This window comes from Hippocampus zosterae, chromosome 19 (assembly GCF_025434085.1).
Source record: "Hippocampus zosterae strain Florida chromosome 19, ASM2543408v3, whole genome shotgun sequence".
Taxonomy (NCBI): Eukaryota; Metazoa; Chordata; class Actinopteri; order Syngnathiformes; family Syngnathidae; genus Hippocampus; species Hippocampus zosterae.
In genome coordinates this window covers 6,469,995-6,485,087 of record NC_067469.1, presented here as the reverse complement: position 1 = coordinate 6,485,087, position 15,093 = coordinate 6,469,995, and the positions used below count along the sequence as shown (strand labels likewise).

At 44.1% G+C, this 15,093-nt stretch overlaps 1 protein-coding gene across 6 annotated transcripts in view; it reads right to left on the bottom strand.

Moving 5' to 3' along the window:
* Window positions 1-15,093, bottom strand: part of utrn (utrophin) — a 90,272-nt gene that overhangs the window by 49,655 nt on the left and 25,524 nt on the right. For 5 of the 6 annotated variants that reach the window (XM_052053484.1, XM_052053483.1, XM_052053486.1 and 2 more), the window contains 18 exons: window positions 14,869-14,925; window positions 14,569-14,712; window positions 14,172-14,309; window positions 14,009-14,095; window positions 13,324-13,497; window positions 13,037-13,209; window positions 12,649-12,799; window positions 10,546-10,721; window positions 10,142-10,277; window positions 9,636-9,785; window positions 9,251-9,403; window positions 8,885-8,986; window positions 8,580-8,703; window positions 7,340-7,563; window positions 7,127-7,244; window positions 6,828-7,042; window positions 5,899-6,053; window positions 5,378-5,567 (listed from right to left, as the gene is read on the bottom strand). In XM_052053484.1, coding sequence (XP_051909444.1) covers window positions 5,378-5,567; window positions 5,899-6,053; window positions 6,828-7,042; window positions 7,127-7,244; window positions 7,340-7,563; window positions 8,580-8,703; window positions 8,885-8,986; window positions 9,251-9,403; window positions 9,636-9,785; window positions 10,142-10,277; window positions 10,546-10,721; window positions 12,649-12,799; window positions 13,037-13,209; window positions 13,324-13,497; window positions 14,009-14,095; window positions 14,172-14,309; window positions 14,569-14,712; window positions 14,869-14,925 — 2,667 coding nt within the window. Of the gene's footprint in view, window positions 1-3,342; window positions 3,992-5,377; window positions 5,568-5,898; window positions 6,054-6,827; window positions 7,043-7,126; window positions 7,245-7,339; window positions 7,564-8,579; window positions 8,704-8,884; window positions 8,987-9,250; window positions 9,404-9,635; window positions 9,786-10,141; window positions 10,278-10,545; window positions 10,722-12,648; window positions 12,800-13,036; window positions 13,210-13,323; window positions 13,498-14,008; window positions 14,096-14,171; window positions 14,310-14,568; window positions 14,713-14,868; window positions 14,926-15,093 lie in introns of those variants that run through there. The other variant, XM_052053488.1, reaches the window with a different exon arrangement.

Genomic DNA, 15,093 nt, shown 5'->3' with positions numbered 1-15,093 from the left:
ATGAATTTTTATCTCATTTGACTTAAAAATCTTTTTAATTAAACTTTTTTAAATGTCATTTATTATATTGTTTTATTGTTAACAATGCCGACACATGTCCTCTAGTGTTTACAGTCTAGCAAGTTGTTTTTAGTTCTGTATTTATTTGTTGGTATATTTCGATGTTTATATTTTCAATTATTTATTTTCCCCTGTTCTTATTAATGTACAATATATCTTATTTTACTTGAATTTAATTTTGTTTGTATTTATGTACTATTTCATTTTTTTTAAATATTATTTTGTGCATACAGTCATACTTTTTTATATACCATACACTAAAGCAATGGCAAAATGGTAACGCTAAACTTAGTTGACAATCTCAAAATCGGAGTCCTGCTGCTCTGCATTTTCAAAGACTTGAATAGAAAGCAATCTCCGAGAGAGGGGATCGTTTTCGGTGGCACATTCTTGTCAAAACCAACATGACGTCTTTTGGCAAACAAGCAAGGTGCCCACGGAGTGGCGAGTGTGCGCAAGAACTGGATGAAGGTCAAAAAGGCTTCACGCTGACAGGGTAAATTAGACACTGGAGCGCCTCACTCCAGGTCAGTGTGACTTTCTCTCTGCACCTTTCTAGTGTGACACGCTAAAACCCTTTGGATGTAACAGGGCCAGTAACTAAATAAATAAATAAATAAATGCGCTTTGGGATAGTTCCTGTCCTGCAAAAAAAAACAAAAAAACCTCCACTGTCAAAATCGAAGTTAACGTCAAGTTGTCATCAGCGAGTCTCCCTAAGTTATTCCCTGTCGAAAGTGTTGTTCCGCGCAACAAAATTGCTGCCTCATTCCGCCCAGAGGCTTCTCTGCGTGCTTGTTCACTTTGCGGCATCGTAAAGTGCGCCAGGCGATAAAGCACACGGGCCTTAGCAAGTCTGGCTTGCCGCTGCATCCGGCCGAAGAGCGGCTAATGGAACGAGAGAGCGCACAACACAAATCCATGTTAAAAACGAAGAGAGGCATTAGTGGCTCAATAAGCGTGTGTGGGGAGTGGAGGGAGAAAAATGCATACAAACAGACTAAGCTTTATGGACTAGCTACTTTCTACAACTAATGACATTTAGCTTATTGTATGTCTTCTTGCAAGTCGTGAAATCCCCAAAAGCCCCCATTCCACCTGCCAGTGGCCTTATCTCTGTGTTTATGTCAGCGGGAGTTGATTGATAAAAGACTTGAAGAGCGGCGCGCCTGGCTTGTCTACCCCAAGATCCCGGTGGCTTGTTTTAGCTCCGCGTGTGTTTGATCATCGCCATGTTGTTGAAAATTGGCTGGAGGGTCCACCTCCCTCACTCTCATCTACTCCCCCCGTCACATCCCCATGAGGAGTGCCCTGCTACTCTCATTACTCTGCCAGCTCCGACTGTGTATGCTGTCGTCCCCCCCTCCCCGCCCCTACCCGTCAAAGCACAACTTTGGAAGGGCGATCGAAAGCCACTTTTGCCTATTGGGCTGTTTGCGCCGCTCAGCCAACAGCCTTTAGAGATCAAACGCCATTAAAAAAGGTGTTACCCTTTCCACAGGTTTTAAACACATTTAAAGGTGTCACAAAAAAAAACATTAACAGGTAATTCCTGTGCACCTGCTCACTTTGCTCGCTCGCACAGTTCTCCAAATAAGAAGCCCAGAGTGCTTGCTTCAAGCTGTATGCCAAAATGTCCAACTAAACCATATAGTTGCATCTCACTAAGTCCTTATATACAGTGCAAAATAAGTCTTAAACAAGATAACAGACATTAGCACAGATGTTACGGTACAATTATAAACCTTCAAACGACTGCGATGGAGCAGCAGCACATAGAAAGAGTGGATACAAAAATACTAATAGGCAACTATTCTCTGCTCTGTGAAAACGACAAACATTAAAAACGGTGAAGATGACTATATCTGGGGTGCACTGTGATAAACGACTCTTTAGCTATGCTAGTGAGCCAGCTAAATTGTTGCAGAAAAAAAATACAGGCTATGACAAAACAGCATTGCGACTGAGAGATCAACAGAAACTTTCACCTCGGCCCAGGAGGCTCAGCCGTGATCAAATCCATCAAACGGAAGGCAACGGTCCAACCCGGAGGCTAGCAAGCGACAGCCCTCCGGGAGGACAGCGACACGTCTTACATGAGGAGAGGGCAAAGCACCTCACGCAACAAATTGGGCGCTAACTGAGTGCCAACGATTGATGGCTCTTCACGGTCAGGAAATCGTCCCTTCGAGTATCTGGTTTTTGACAGGGGTTTTTTTTTGGGGGGGGGGATAGTGAGAAGTCGAAATCAAAATCACAATGACATTTAAAGCCCTACCATTCGTACAGTATTAGTAATAATTATATGACAAAACTAAAATGGCTAATGTTAACGCTCAACAGTCCACGTGCCCCCCAAAAAGTCAAGCGGAAAGCAAACAGTCCCATGTTGGCGTGCTGAGGAGTGATGGATTTATGGATTAAGACTGGCTTAGGCTGGACTGTCACATGTTGCTGTGATTGAAGCTGGCAAGCCATCACAAACTGTTGAGATGCATTTGTTTCCCCCCCCCCCTTCCACATTGGCCAAATCCTCCGTGATGAAAAGGACCCAGATGACAACCAGCTGTGGCGTATTACGTCACCGTACGCTAGCCTTTTGCTCATAGGAAAGCTCCAAAATGTGCCACTTCAGAGCAGGCATGCAAAAGTACTCACACCCTGTGCTGAAGTTGTAAAGCAAAGGTTCTGGTCACAATTTCAGTCCTGACTAAAAAGTATCTGAGCAAAATCTAAATGATTTTTTTTGTCTCTTAATTACATACAATATCTGTTTTGGTCATTTGAGAAAAAAAAGAGAATAAAGTCAAGGAAAAAAGTTATAAGATAATGAAAATGCATTATATTCTGAAGAACAGATCATATTCAGACAAAAAAAATGTCGAATACAAGAATAAAGTCATGAATTATAGGATAAAGTCACAATTATGTGAATAATCACAATCGTATTACACAAAAGATAAAAAATGAAAATGTGGAATACCACAAAAATCAAGTCTTCAGTGACAAGAAAAAGAAGCAATAGCACAAGCAAAGTAGTTACAATTATCAAGAAAATCAACCTAAACTGACTCAAACCAACACATTCCGACAAAACAGCACGACGGGGTCGAGAAAACTCAGATGAAAGAGGAAGCATGTCACGGAGTTGAGATCCTGAAAACCAGGACGAGATGATGACGACGACGCAAAGTTCAAATGACTTTCCCACCGAAAGAAATACATGAATAAATAAATCAACTCTCCGTGCTCTCCTTGCGCTGCGCTCACCCGCGCACATACCTTGCAGAGTTTTTGATAGCGCGGCGAGGAGATCGCCATCCTCTGGAGTCTGTGTAGGAAGACCACCACTTTCTGGAGGGAGGTCCGGACCATGGCCATCATTTTAGAACTGCCACAAGTCTGCAGCAGCCCAGCGTCGGTCCGCATGCTATCACTGCCCTAGCCCACTCATGGCGCCCCGCGTTTGCCGTCTCTCTTGGAAGCCTGCTGGACCTAAGCTGAGCCGACGCGATGCGCACGCACGCGCGTGCCCCGCTCACTCCCTCGCTCGCTTACTCACTCGCACTGAGCTCTAAGCATGGCTCGTCTTTTTCATCGCGCAACGGACGCGACTCACTATCTCCTCCACAACGACATTTGCAAATTGGCTGTAACGAAGAAGAAGGATAGAATTTTTTTTGAAAAGTGCTGAGCAGGACAAGACGACAAGCCACTCCGCTCTTCAAGCGATCCCGTAAGAGAGAAGAGGACAGCTGTGCGAGGAGGGGCGGCAGGTAGCGCCTCCTTTGTGCACTGGCTACATCAATGGGGAAGGCGGCGGAGTAATAACACGCGTGATTGTCAACACGCGCTCCAAGGAGGAGGAGGAGGAGGAGTTACAGGGAGCTTCCTGGAAGCCAAAGTCCCCGTTGGGATTTCTGCCTGGTGCCGTCAGAGCGCGCCCCACGAGAAACACAAAAGTATCCTTTGAGAAATGTAATATACGCCAAAGAAAAAAAAAAGTCACTGCAAGGAACCATGCCAAGCACTGTCATAAATTACTCGGAAATGTCACATCATTATGAAAATACTCGAGAGTCGTAAATGTTGCAAGAAGTTCGCATATTGCTAGCAAATCTCAAAATATCACACTAAATACAAATATCAATACACCATACATTCCAAAAAATACGTTGAAATGTAGTTGGAAGATAATAAACTGTAAACGAACATATTTCAAAAAGAGACATGATCTTGCATACCAAAGTTGTCTTAATGAGGACAAAGAGGATACTAGTCCACATACGTTTCCATTGTAGGCATTCACATTCGGTGATGTCAAGACAAATATTTGACACCAACAGAGGCTGCTTTAGTCATTATCACACACACACGTACACATGCATAGGCAGTGGTCGGGGGATTATGGTAAGCTTTGGGGAAGAAGAGTGTTTAGAGAAGCTGTATTGCGCCACAGAAGCCATTAGAGTCAAAGCACAATATTGACTTCTCAGGAATTACAACAGCCTGTTTTGTTGCCTCACTTATTATATATATGACTGTGCGTGTATGTATGATTTTGTGCATTTCAAGAAAGCCTGTGGTCAAAAAGGAAAAAAATGGACAGTTTAAAAAAAAATTGCGCGCATAATGACGTTTTCCTTAGTTCACAGTAGTTTCCGATTTCCGCAAATGACTTTTCACACTTGAATGCCATCCATCAATCTCAAGCGCGGCAGAGATAGAAACAGAGGCGACGTGGCTTTAATTAAGGCGATATGTCAGGGCGCCCCGGGAGTGCGGAGCAAGTCTTGCTTTTGCTCGAGACAATTGTGCCGAGGCGTTTACTCATGCGTCGTAGGCATGGATGTGATACTAATTCGGGAGCGTTGAATGATTTAGTAGAACTCTTTTCAGACTGGAATGATTCAGAACAAGAATGTGTTTTGTTTTGTTTTTTTGGGTCAATCGGTTTTGTCACGCCGCATCAATTCAAGATGTGATTAATTGAATTCTCATCTCATCACTGATACCATTCTTTACAGAGGATAAGGATCAAAGTGAATCTAACATCTCCGTTAACGATACAGTCAAATAGCATTCAATGGGGGTCACAGGAACACGTATAATTAAACACATCCAGGAAGCAATGAGCTGAACTCAATGTGCCTACGTGTTCAGACGCCCCTCAACATGCCCTCTCATTGACACACATGTGGATTCACCTCGGCACTAATGCGGGACGACATTGAGATAATAGCTCCCACCTGTGGTACTGACAAACAAACAAAAACATACACGCACGCACACACAGCATCTCTACACAGATTCCTACCTCCAGCTGCCGTCTGAGCTCTTTGACGCGGACGGAGTCCTGTGACAAGTCCTCCCTGTGGGAGGCATCGGCCAGCACGTTGACGGTGGTCTCGGCCTCCTGGAGCCACTTGAGGAAGGCTTCCAGCTCCCTGAGGGACACCTGCAGGCCTTTCAGTTCGTCGTCCAGCTGCCCGTGGCGGTCATTGGCCCTGCACAGAACAAAGGCAATAAATGTCTTTGTTTTTTCATACGACAGCAGTGCTTTGGGATACAAGTTTAATTTGTTCTGTGAACACATTCGCAAGTGAAAATACGAGAGTAGTAGAGGTCTTGGATGGAATGATACACGTGTCCACTGCAATGAGTGACGTGCAGTGTCATTCATGTAGAATAAAACAAGCATTTGAAGAGCGCCCCACCGTAGAGTTGTCCTGCAATGTGTTTAACAGCTTGTTAAAATATGTGAGGCCTGAAGAGTAACAAAAACCACATTGTTGTCATTATTCATGGATGAAAAGGCTTTAAAAAAATGCTGGGCACCTGTTGTTGAGGTTGTTCCAGGCGGCATTATGCGCATCAGTGACTTCTTTCACCCGCCGGGTGTCGTCGGTGGAGTACTCGCGCAGAAGATGACCGGACAGCTCATTGAAAGCCGCCACCGCAGCTTGGCCTCGACTCAACTCGAGCAAAAAAGCCTGCGTCGACATAAACATCAGGAAATATGATCGAACGCTGACAGAGGCGGGATGCTGGTGCATCCTTTGCTAAAAATAACAACAGTCAGTTCATTTAAATAACATTTGTGTTGCCTTGGCTGCAATTAGTCACCATTATGTGACAAAACAATGCTTTGCTGTGGCCTTGCTGCTCTCAGTTGCCCTCTAGTGTTCGTCCCACACAGTGCGTCGGAGGCTCTCACGAGGCACAATTTGTCATCTCGCATGAGGATGACGGTTGATGTGGGTTCGCTGATGCTATTAAGCCTCCAAAGGATACTACAGAGAGGTGATTCATTTCCCCATCTTGCACTTTTAATCACACTTTGAAATGCGCCGGTAATTAAAGCTGCAAGCGGCAAATGAGAGAGCCCTTGCACCCCCACGCCTGTCTGGAAACTCAAATGTTTCCCAACTTGCCGTCATCTATCTTTCCAGTATGCGTGGTTGAAAGTTGGTAGTAGTTTAAAGACTGATTATCCCTGGTCATGGGGGAAAAAAATGGGCACGGGTTCTGAAGATTTTTTTTTGTGGTTCTTCTCATGATAGACAGGCCGATAAAAATTCATATTACTGAGGAGCATCGGTTTCAGTGGCAGTTTGATGTTTCAGTGGCAGTTACAAATGCTGGAAGGCAAGGAAATGGCTGACATGAGTCCTAAAATGACCGCTTTATACCACAATGGAAGACTTCCTGTATCTTTTTAGGGTTCTTGAGATGATTTTGTTGGTCTACTCTGAATCGACCATCACCTTGTTGTCAGCCAGCTGAATGGTCAGGGGGTCTCTGGACTCCCGGGACTGCTGCAGCATGTTATGGAACCATCCTTCCTTGTGTCCGATGAGAGCCTGCACTTCCCGCCGCTGACTCTCCCACTGGTCACTGTGGCCAATCATGTTGTCCAGCTGCTGGAGTCGCGCCACCACGCCGTGCTGCGTGTTGTCCCACTGGTTGCGCACTCTCTCCACTAGCGATATGGTGAGAATGAAAATGTGTTTTTAAAAAAATATACACAAAACGGAGCGGGTGATGCTAATTGAATAGCACGCACGTTTTTCCGTGATGGACGTGCGCACATCCAGGTTGGATGTCTTGTTTTTGATGTTCTGTGCAAGGGTGAAAATGTCCTCAAGCTGAGGATGACGATGCTCCAGGTCGCTTTTGGTCACCTGGGTGGATGAAACAGACAGACATAGTTTTTTTATATAATGGTTTTTAAGTCCGATAGTGAATAGAGGTGCTTAGAAACAAGTGCTGCTCTCACCTGAAGGCGCGCCATGGTGGTCCTGATCTCTTCGGTGTCGCCCACCGTGACGATGTTAGACTTGAGCATTTGTGTGATGAGGACCAGCCAGTCCGCCAGCTCGGTGGCTGTTTCATTGAGGTCGGTGGGAGCCACCAAGTCGGGCGTGTGTGGGGTCTGGTGATAGGGGTCCTCGCTCGCCAGGCTGGCCATCTGGACAGCTGAGGGCACTGAAGACACTGTGACTACAAAGGAGTAAAGTAGTAGCCGTTAGAAGGTTTATATTTTCTGTTTTGCTCATTTCCGTTAACTTTCGCAGACGTTAGCATGAAATGAGGAATTTGCAATTTAAAAAAAAGTGAGTCTTAATATATTTAATCATGGTTCAAAAATGTGGGAGTGGTAAAACTTTTTTTTTTAATTAAAGACGCAAGACTGGAATATATGCAATAATATTTACCGAGTTTAACTGTATACATATTGAAGGAAAAATGAGTGTTCTTGAAAAAAATGTTCTTGAACGTAAATGTCAAATGGTGATGAATGATGCTTGGCAGCGAGGGTAGCTCACCAGCTGATTTGTAATTTCAGCATGTATTTTTCATGCTGGAAATGAAAGCATTGCCATTTCTCCACCGTACTTGTTCCCACTAAACGGTTGCGTTACTCATATGCTGCTGATGATTCATTGGGAAGGAGCGCAAATGTGTTGTATAATGCCGGGGGTGTAATACTCATGAAAATGCGGAACCTCTACACCGGCTAAATTAATATAGAAAATGCACAGAGTCAATAATAAATCCTACAAAAAAAAGGAAGAGATGAACATTGAAATAATTGAACAAAATAAAAAGTACAAATATAAAATATATTTTTTAAATCAATTATCCGCATTTTAATGCCATAAATCCATTTGAATTAAGTCAAATATCTGTGCATTGTATAAAAGCTGAATAAAAGTGATTAGAGTGTGTAAAAAAAGTGTATAATTTGTATGTCATATAGTATTCCTGTGCTGAATGTGTGCTTGCAAGAGGCATGGCCTAGTGGGCAACATCAGGAACTGGAGTCAGATTTGTCTGTTCGTCTGCATGTAAGCGTCTGGTTGTGAGTTGTGGCTCACAGCAGCTCCTTGCAAATGTTCTCAATTTGTATTTTGGGTTCGCAAACTAAAGTACAGGGGGAAAAAATAGTGAAGCGACGAATTACAGAACAGATGATTTCCACTGTAAAATGTGTTCAAAATGAGACCGCTGTTTACCAAGTTGCTGGTGCTCTACAACCCGAGTGTGGTGCAGCGTCCACGGGGAGACGTGCGCCTGCAGAGACTCCCTCAGTCGACCATCCAGAACTTTCCAATCGGCCGCCAGCTGCTCCACCTTGCTCTGCGCGCGCGTGCCGTGAAACATTGAGAGTGTGTGAGATGAGGAACGGCGCTTTAATAAAACAGCCAATTAAGCTGCAATCAGTTCCAGGAGAGAAAAGGACCTGCTGCAATATGGTGTAATTACACAGTCTTGTGAATTTAGGCTAATTGAATAAATCACACAACTAGGCTGAGGGAACCTTTTCATGAGGAGAAAACTGCTGGCGTCTCTGAAGCTCAATAGAGTGGGCCAGAAGGTCCTCCAAGTCCTTCTTTCTGTCTTTCATGGAGACTTCCAAAGCCTGAAAACAGTCAGACAGGGGTCACGTATTTATAAAAGATTGACTCTTGGTGAATAAGGCGCTACATCACTATATCACGGCTCATCATTCAGTCATCTCAAACAAAAAATGTTGTGGTTCCCGCAGGGCAGCGAGAACTGCTTTGACGCCAGACTCAGCCAGGACGGTCAAAACAAATCAATATTGTTTCATTTGGTTTCTCTGTGTTGTCGATTTTCACTGAACCTCTCCCCCATAATGAATTAAGTTCACTATTTACAGTACCTGCGCTTGGCCGGGACTGAGGCCTCGATTTGTGATGGTCTGGTGCGTGATGACTACCCAGTCGGTGAGCCGGGTCATCTTGTCACGGAAGTGGGCGTGACTCTTCAGGTTGGCCTCCACCTGCCCGACCTTGTCTAACAACTCGTGGGTTACCTGCAGGTTGGGATTCAAGAGAGGAGTAGTTCAGGGAAGAATTCTTTGATTGATGAGTATTTTGGCGTTGCTGCTCCTCACATCTCCAAAATCGCAACTTCTCTAGGTTGTCAAAGAAACAGCATCTTGCTTGATTTACCAAAGTGCGGTGTCAATTACGGATTATGGGGTGTTATTTCTGTATTTAATGCATACACAAGACGTATGAATTAATCCCTGCGGCTTATCCCACCTTGCTCCAGTTGAGGTTGATGGCTCTGAGGTTGCTCACGTGGTGGTCTCTGGTCTGCGGGTTTACGGCGGGACTGGCTAGGATCTGCGGGGCATGTTTGTTGAGCCAGACCAGGTGTTCATTCTGCACATCCATCTCCATGGCTAAGGCCTGAGGGGGAAACACTGGAGTCGTTTATGTCATCAAGTGGTATTGATCGAAAGAAAGTTAATCACGTTGGTCTCGGCGGATCAAATGGCAAAGGTAAAACCTGGGGCTGAAAGGCTTGTCAGTTAGAAGAAAAACAAAAAAGTAAAGTGGCTTTTGCTCAGGTAAACACTCGGCCTCAATTAGTCGACCGCCTCGCCTCAAGCATCAGTCCAATTTATGGCTCCTCGGGGTGAAAGTTACTCAAGATGTAACACATTGAGGCCTGCTTGCACTTCAAATTTTGCAACACAGCCAAAATGTGATTTTTTTTTTTAAAGGCACTCTTGTACATTTTAGAAAATACGGTAAATGCCTACTTTGAGTTCTTTGAGGTTCTGGTCGGTGGAGGAGATGGGAAGAGTGACAAAAACATTCTCGGCCTGCTGCAACCATGAAGCCAAATCCTCGCTTCGCCTCATCAGGTCCCCCAGGGCAGCATCGCCGGCAGTCAGCCTGCAAAGACGCATTATTTACCCAGATTGGGCTCTCTGGTTCCCTCCAGGTTTTAGACTTAATCCCGAAATTTACATTTAAATTACCATTGACGACTAATTGACCGCGACCGATAAGAAAACAAAGAAGATAGGAAGGAAATGCTGACCTCGATCCTGTACTACACTGGAAATCCAAAACCTCTAATCCAGTTACCGAAATGATGGCGGTACAAGTATATATTGACATCTACCCTCATGTCCATTAATAGCCACGTTTTTATGAATACCTGCACTGTCGGTCCGCGACCTGGCGCTTCGCAGCCCTCCATCGCTGCCTCAGGATGTGGAGCTTCTCTTCCAGCAGAGTGCCGTCAGGGGAGGACAGCTGGCTGATGATGCGCTCTCCTGTGCGGGTGAGACCGGCCAGGACAGCCTGGTGGCTGACAAGTCCTTCCTCTAATTCCTAGAGGGAGAAACAGATTCCAAACTAATTCCTAAAAATCGACAGGCCTTACAAATCAAATCCTAGTGCCTGTAAAGTGAAAATTAATGGGTTGAGTGACAGCCAATTTGGAGCATTCTGACTGCTTCTTTCAAGGCTCACAGAATAATTGTGGTGATTTTTTTTACGACATAAACACAGAAACTACCAAATGAAATAAACTATTTTCTTTCATCACAAAAAAAATTCTTTATACTTGATGCCATTTTTTAATAATCAGTAGTACAACATGGGTTTGTTTCATCCAGCGCAACTGATCATTTTTGCCTTTGTGGCGCCTCAAACCACTGAACAGTCCTTTTTCTTTTGTAAAATACCAACCACAAAATTGAAAATGTGATTTTCATGGCAAAATAATGACCGACTACGTTATTTAATAGTAGTATTCAGTAGTGTGTGTTTCATGCATGTGTTTGACAGTGTGTAGATAGATTGCATCATTGCTTCTACTTCAAATTTAAATAATCCCCATCATATCTTCCGTTGTGAAACTCTGTGATAAATTTCACGTGACAAACACTTTGATCTTGCTTGTAACAGTCGTATATCCAAGGGCATTTCACGTTTTTAGGAGCCTACACATTGTTGTGTGAGCTGATCCAAAAGGGATCCAATGCTGCCATCTGTTGGCCACCGGTAATGCTTCAAGATTGGAGCAATTCATTCTGCTCTCAAACACTGTGTGGTATGTTCACTGAATGCGCTGCAAGCAGACCCGACTTAGCTGTCACTTGTCAATAAAATAGCACTTCTAAAACCAGGAGAAATGGATGGTACTTTGTGCAGCTATCAGGACAACGAGGCACTCTACAGAAGCCATGTCAACCCAATGCCCCTGCCTCTGTCTATTTGTGATGTGCGTGCACTCACGGATGACAATGAGCCGCTCTAAATCACCTATGCCATTCCTATGCGCAGTCCACATGCTGGTTGTCAAATCAAGACTTTTTTAATTTAAAAAAATCCTCCCCTCACTCTTCTATTCAAACAAACAAAAAAAAAACACCACACAGATTTTCAAATGTAAACTCATGTCAGTGCAAATCTAAGTCTCACAAACACTCTGCCCAAGTCAAGTCGTGCATAAATTTCAGCCAAGCACAGAGTCCTAAAATTGAGCCCAGGCTCCCTCGCCTCTCTGCTAATTGGTGCTGCTTAATCCCTTCACTAGCTCTTAAAACCTGTGAAAATGCGTGTAAACAACTTGTGAAGACGCGTGGAGCTCAAGATTTAGTAACCACACAAAGACGCCGGCTCGTCTTCTCTTGTGCAGAATGAATTTGGATCAATTGTAGTTGTTTGTTTAGAAGATGCAGTGTACAAACAACATCTCTCCACAGGGAATGCAGTTGAATTATCAAAGACTTGCTAACAAGTATCTAATAGTTCAAACAGTAAAAGCATATCTTGGGGATAATGATCATGTTTTGAACTCGTATTAAATGAGGTTTCATCACACTATACATGACTCCATCTTTCATGGCCATCCAATGACCACATGGTCAAACTTTCAGCCAAGCAAATGGAAAAAGTCACCAAAAAAACAAACAGATAACAGGCATTTTTTTCCCTCACAGATTTTCATTCTTTCTTTTCCCCCAAGTGGCCAATTCTTAGTTCAATTTTTACACCAATTTAAAGATGACTGTTTGAGAAATCCACTGTAACACCGACTCTGTTCACGATTGTACTTTTTTAAAATTGCATTTAAATGGAAACACATTTTCACATAGTCATTTAAGTCAATTCATTTTTAATATGTTTAAACATTTTATTTTAACTTCATGAACAGGAACAGATACTTTCTTCATGTGTGTGTGTGTGTGTGTGTGTGTGTGTGTGTGTGTGTGTGTGTGTGTGTGTGTGTGCGCACGCATCCTCTACTGACCTCTTGGTGGCGCCGTGCTGAGTCCAGGTCCAACTGTCCCTCGGGACCAACGCTGTCGGACAGCAGTCTCTCCGTGTCGGTCAGCCACTGGCTCAGGTCATTCATGTCGCAGTGGAAGTGCCTCCACTCCTCGATGGCGCGGTCAAAGCTCCTGTACAAAATACTTGTCTTTACAAATGTAGATTTACACATTGTAAACACATTTGAAAAAGAGAATTGCAAGTATAAATTGGAGAGAAATTTTTGTGCATATCAGACATGTCTGTAGAACATTTTAAATCCACTTAAAATTAAGGAAATGTCATTACACTCCCATAGTAAATTTGCATGTTGAGTAAATCAACGCGAGGCTTGAACTGCAAGAGTAGAAAGGCGCCGCCGCGCTCACCCTTTACGCTGGTTGTACATGCGGTTGAGGCGGTCCCACTCGGCGTTGAGTTGCGTGAGCGAATCTTCAATCTGGGAGACCTCAGCGGGCGACGCATGCTGGATGACGTCCGGGTGGTGCTTGTGGATTTCGGCCACACGCTCGCCCACCCGCTCCAGATTTTCGTTGATGGTCTGAAGGAAGGAAAAACACAAATGACATGTGTACTGTAGGCTCCATTGATGTGACAAGGGCCAATACATCACAAAAATTCATTTCAATTCAAATTCGTAACCAGCCGGACGGACCCTGAGCGTGTCCTCCTGGCTGGAGAAGTCTTCGTAGAGCCCCCCGCTGAGCTCAGAGGAGTTGAGCAGCAGCTCGTTGTCGGCCATGGCCAACAGCACTTTGTTGATGTCTAGCAGGAAGCTTGATGGGCTCTGCGAGGAAATGCGGCCGCGGTCCGCCACCAACTGGACGTCCTGAGATTCACGCACACAAACAAATAACACAATTACTGTGGCACCGTGAAGTCTGAACGCCCTAAAAGTTGCATAATATAGGAGTTTGACCATTTTCATGGTGTCACGATATTATCCATATATATATATATGATATATAGATATATATCCATTAAGGCTTCACTTCACTCTTAGAATCAATCCCTCTTCACTATATAGTGCCGTATAGTGTGAGTTAATCTTTTTCTTGTAATCAGAAATTGATATTCTTTGTCCTCTGCAAAGACCGACTTATAGTAGCGCCGTACTGATGAGCCCATCTGTCTTTTACTGCTTCAAGTGAGGGCAGCAAAATGGCCATTTAATTGATGCCCTGTGACAAAACCTATTTAATTATTTTTCATTCTATTTTATTACAACACAGTGTCTGAGTCCCAAAACTTGCAACAGTTAATGTTTCATTAAAAAAAAAACAGTGGAACAGCAAGTGGGTCACGCTAAACTAGATCAAAAGCGATCAAACTAAGCTCACCTGGGGTGGCATGTCTCTTATCTGCTGGGTGATCATGTGGGAAGACGAATCGACGACGAGCTGCCTGCTTCTCAGCACCCTGAGCTCCTAAAAAAAAAAAAAAGAGACACAAATTAACAGCAGTGCACAAAGGGTGGCGTCTGAAAAAGAGTGCGTGTCGAACCCTGTGTGAAGAGTACTGGTTCTGGAGTCGGAGCAGCAAGATCCTCAGTTCTTCTCTCTGGACCTCGTCTGACGTTTGCTGAAGCAGATCTTCTCCTCGTCTCAGCAGGTTTTCGACACTGGCTTTTTCCTCATCCAGCTGGAGACCAGACAAGCCAGGAGGGGAGAAAAAAAGTGGAATCAGTAGCTCGAGAGACTGAAAGAGAACAGACTTTCCCATCCAAGGCACTATCAAGCTTCCTGACAGGGACATTGACCTCACTGTTGATTGGCCAGCTTTGCGCCACTAGCGTAATTGGCGCCATAAACCTAGATAAGCAACACTTTGTTTCAGCTCCGGCCTTCAAAAAGAAAAAAGAAAAAAGAAAAAACATTGAAATTCTCGAATGCGGCGCTACCTTGTCATCGTCTGGGAAGTTTGTAGAGTCCTGCTGCAGAGCACTGAGTGTGTCCTGCAGCTCGGCCTGGAATTCCTGCATCTCGCTGGGGAACGGAGCTTCAGTCTGAGTTTCCACCGAGGTCTCCAGGTTCTGAAGCACGTGCTAAAGAAAAAGCTAAATCTGAGGATGGCTTCTGATTTTCAAAGCAAATTACAATCTGCTGGCCAATGTAACTTCAACTAAAATTGCAGTGAGATGTTTCTTTCACCACTTTGACTTTATTTATATAGAGTAGTGTAGTGTGTGTAATCATTGAACCTGCTGAGGTGCTTCCTGCTTTATGTCCACGCATCCCGACTCCAAACTGGTCATCATCTGCGCAAGAACACACATTATTTTTAATATCCTAACACAGAAGTCAAACTATTGTTGCAGAAGGGTGGACATTTCCAGTACATTTCCTGAAAGCTTCCACTAAATTAAACATCGAGAATTATGCAATGACAACAAAGAATGCAGTGGAACCAGTGAAGTTGATCATAA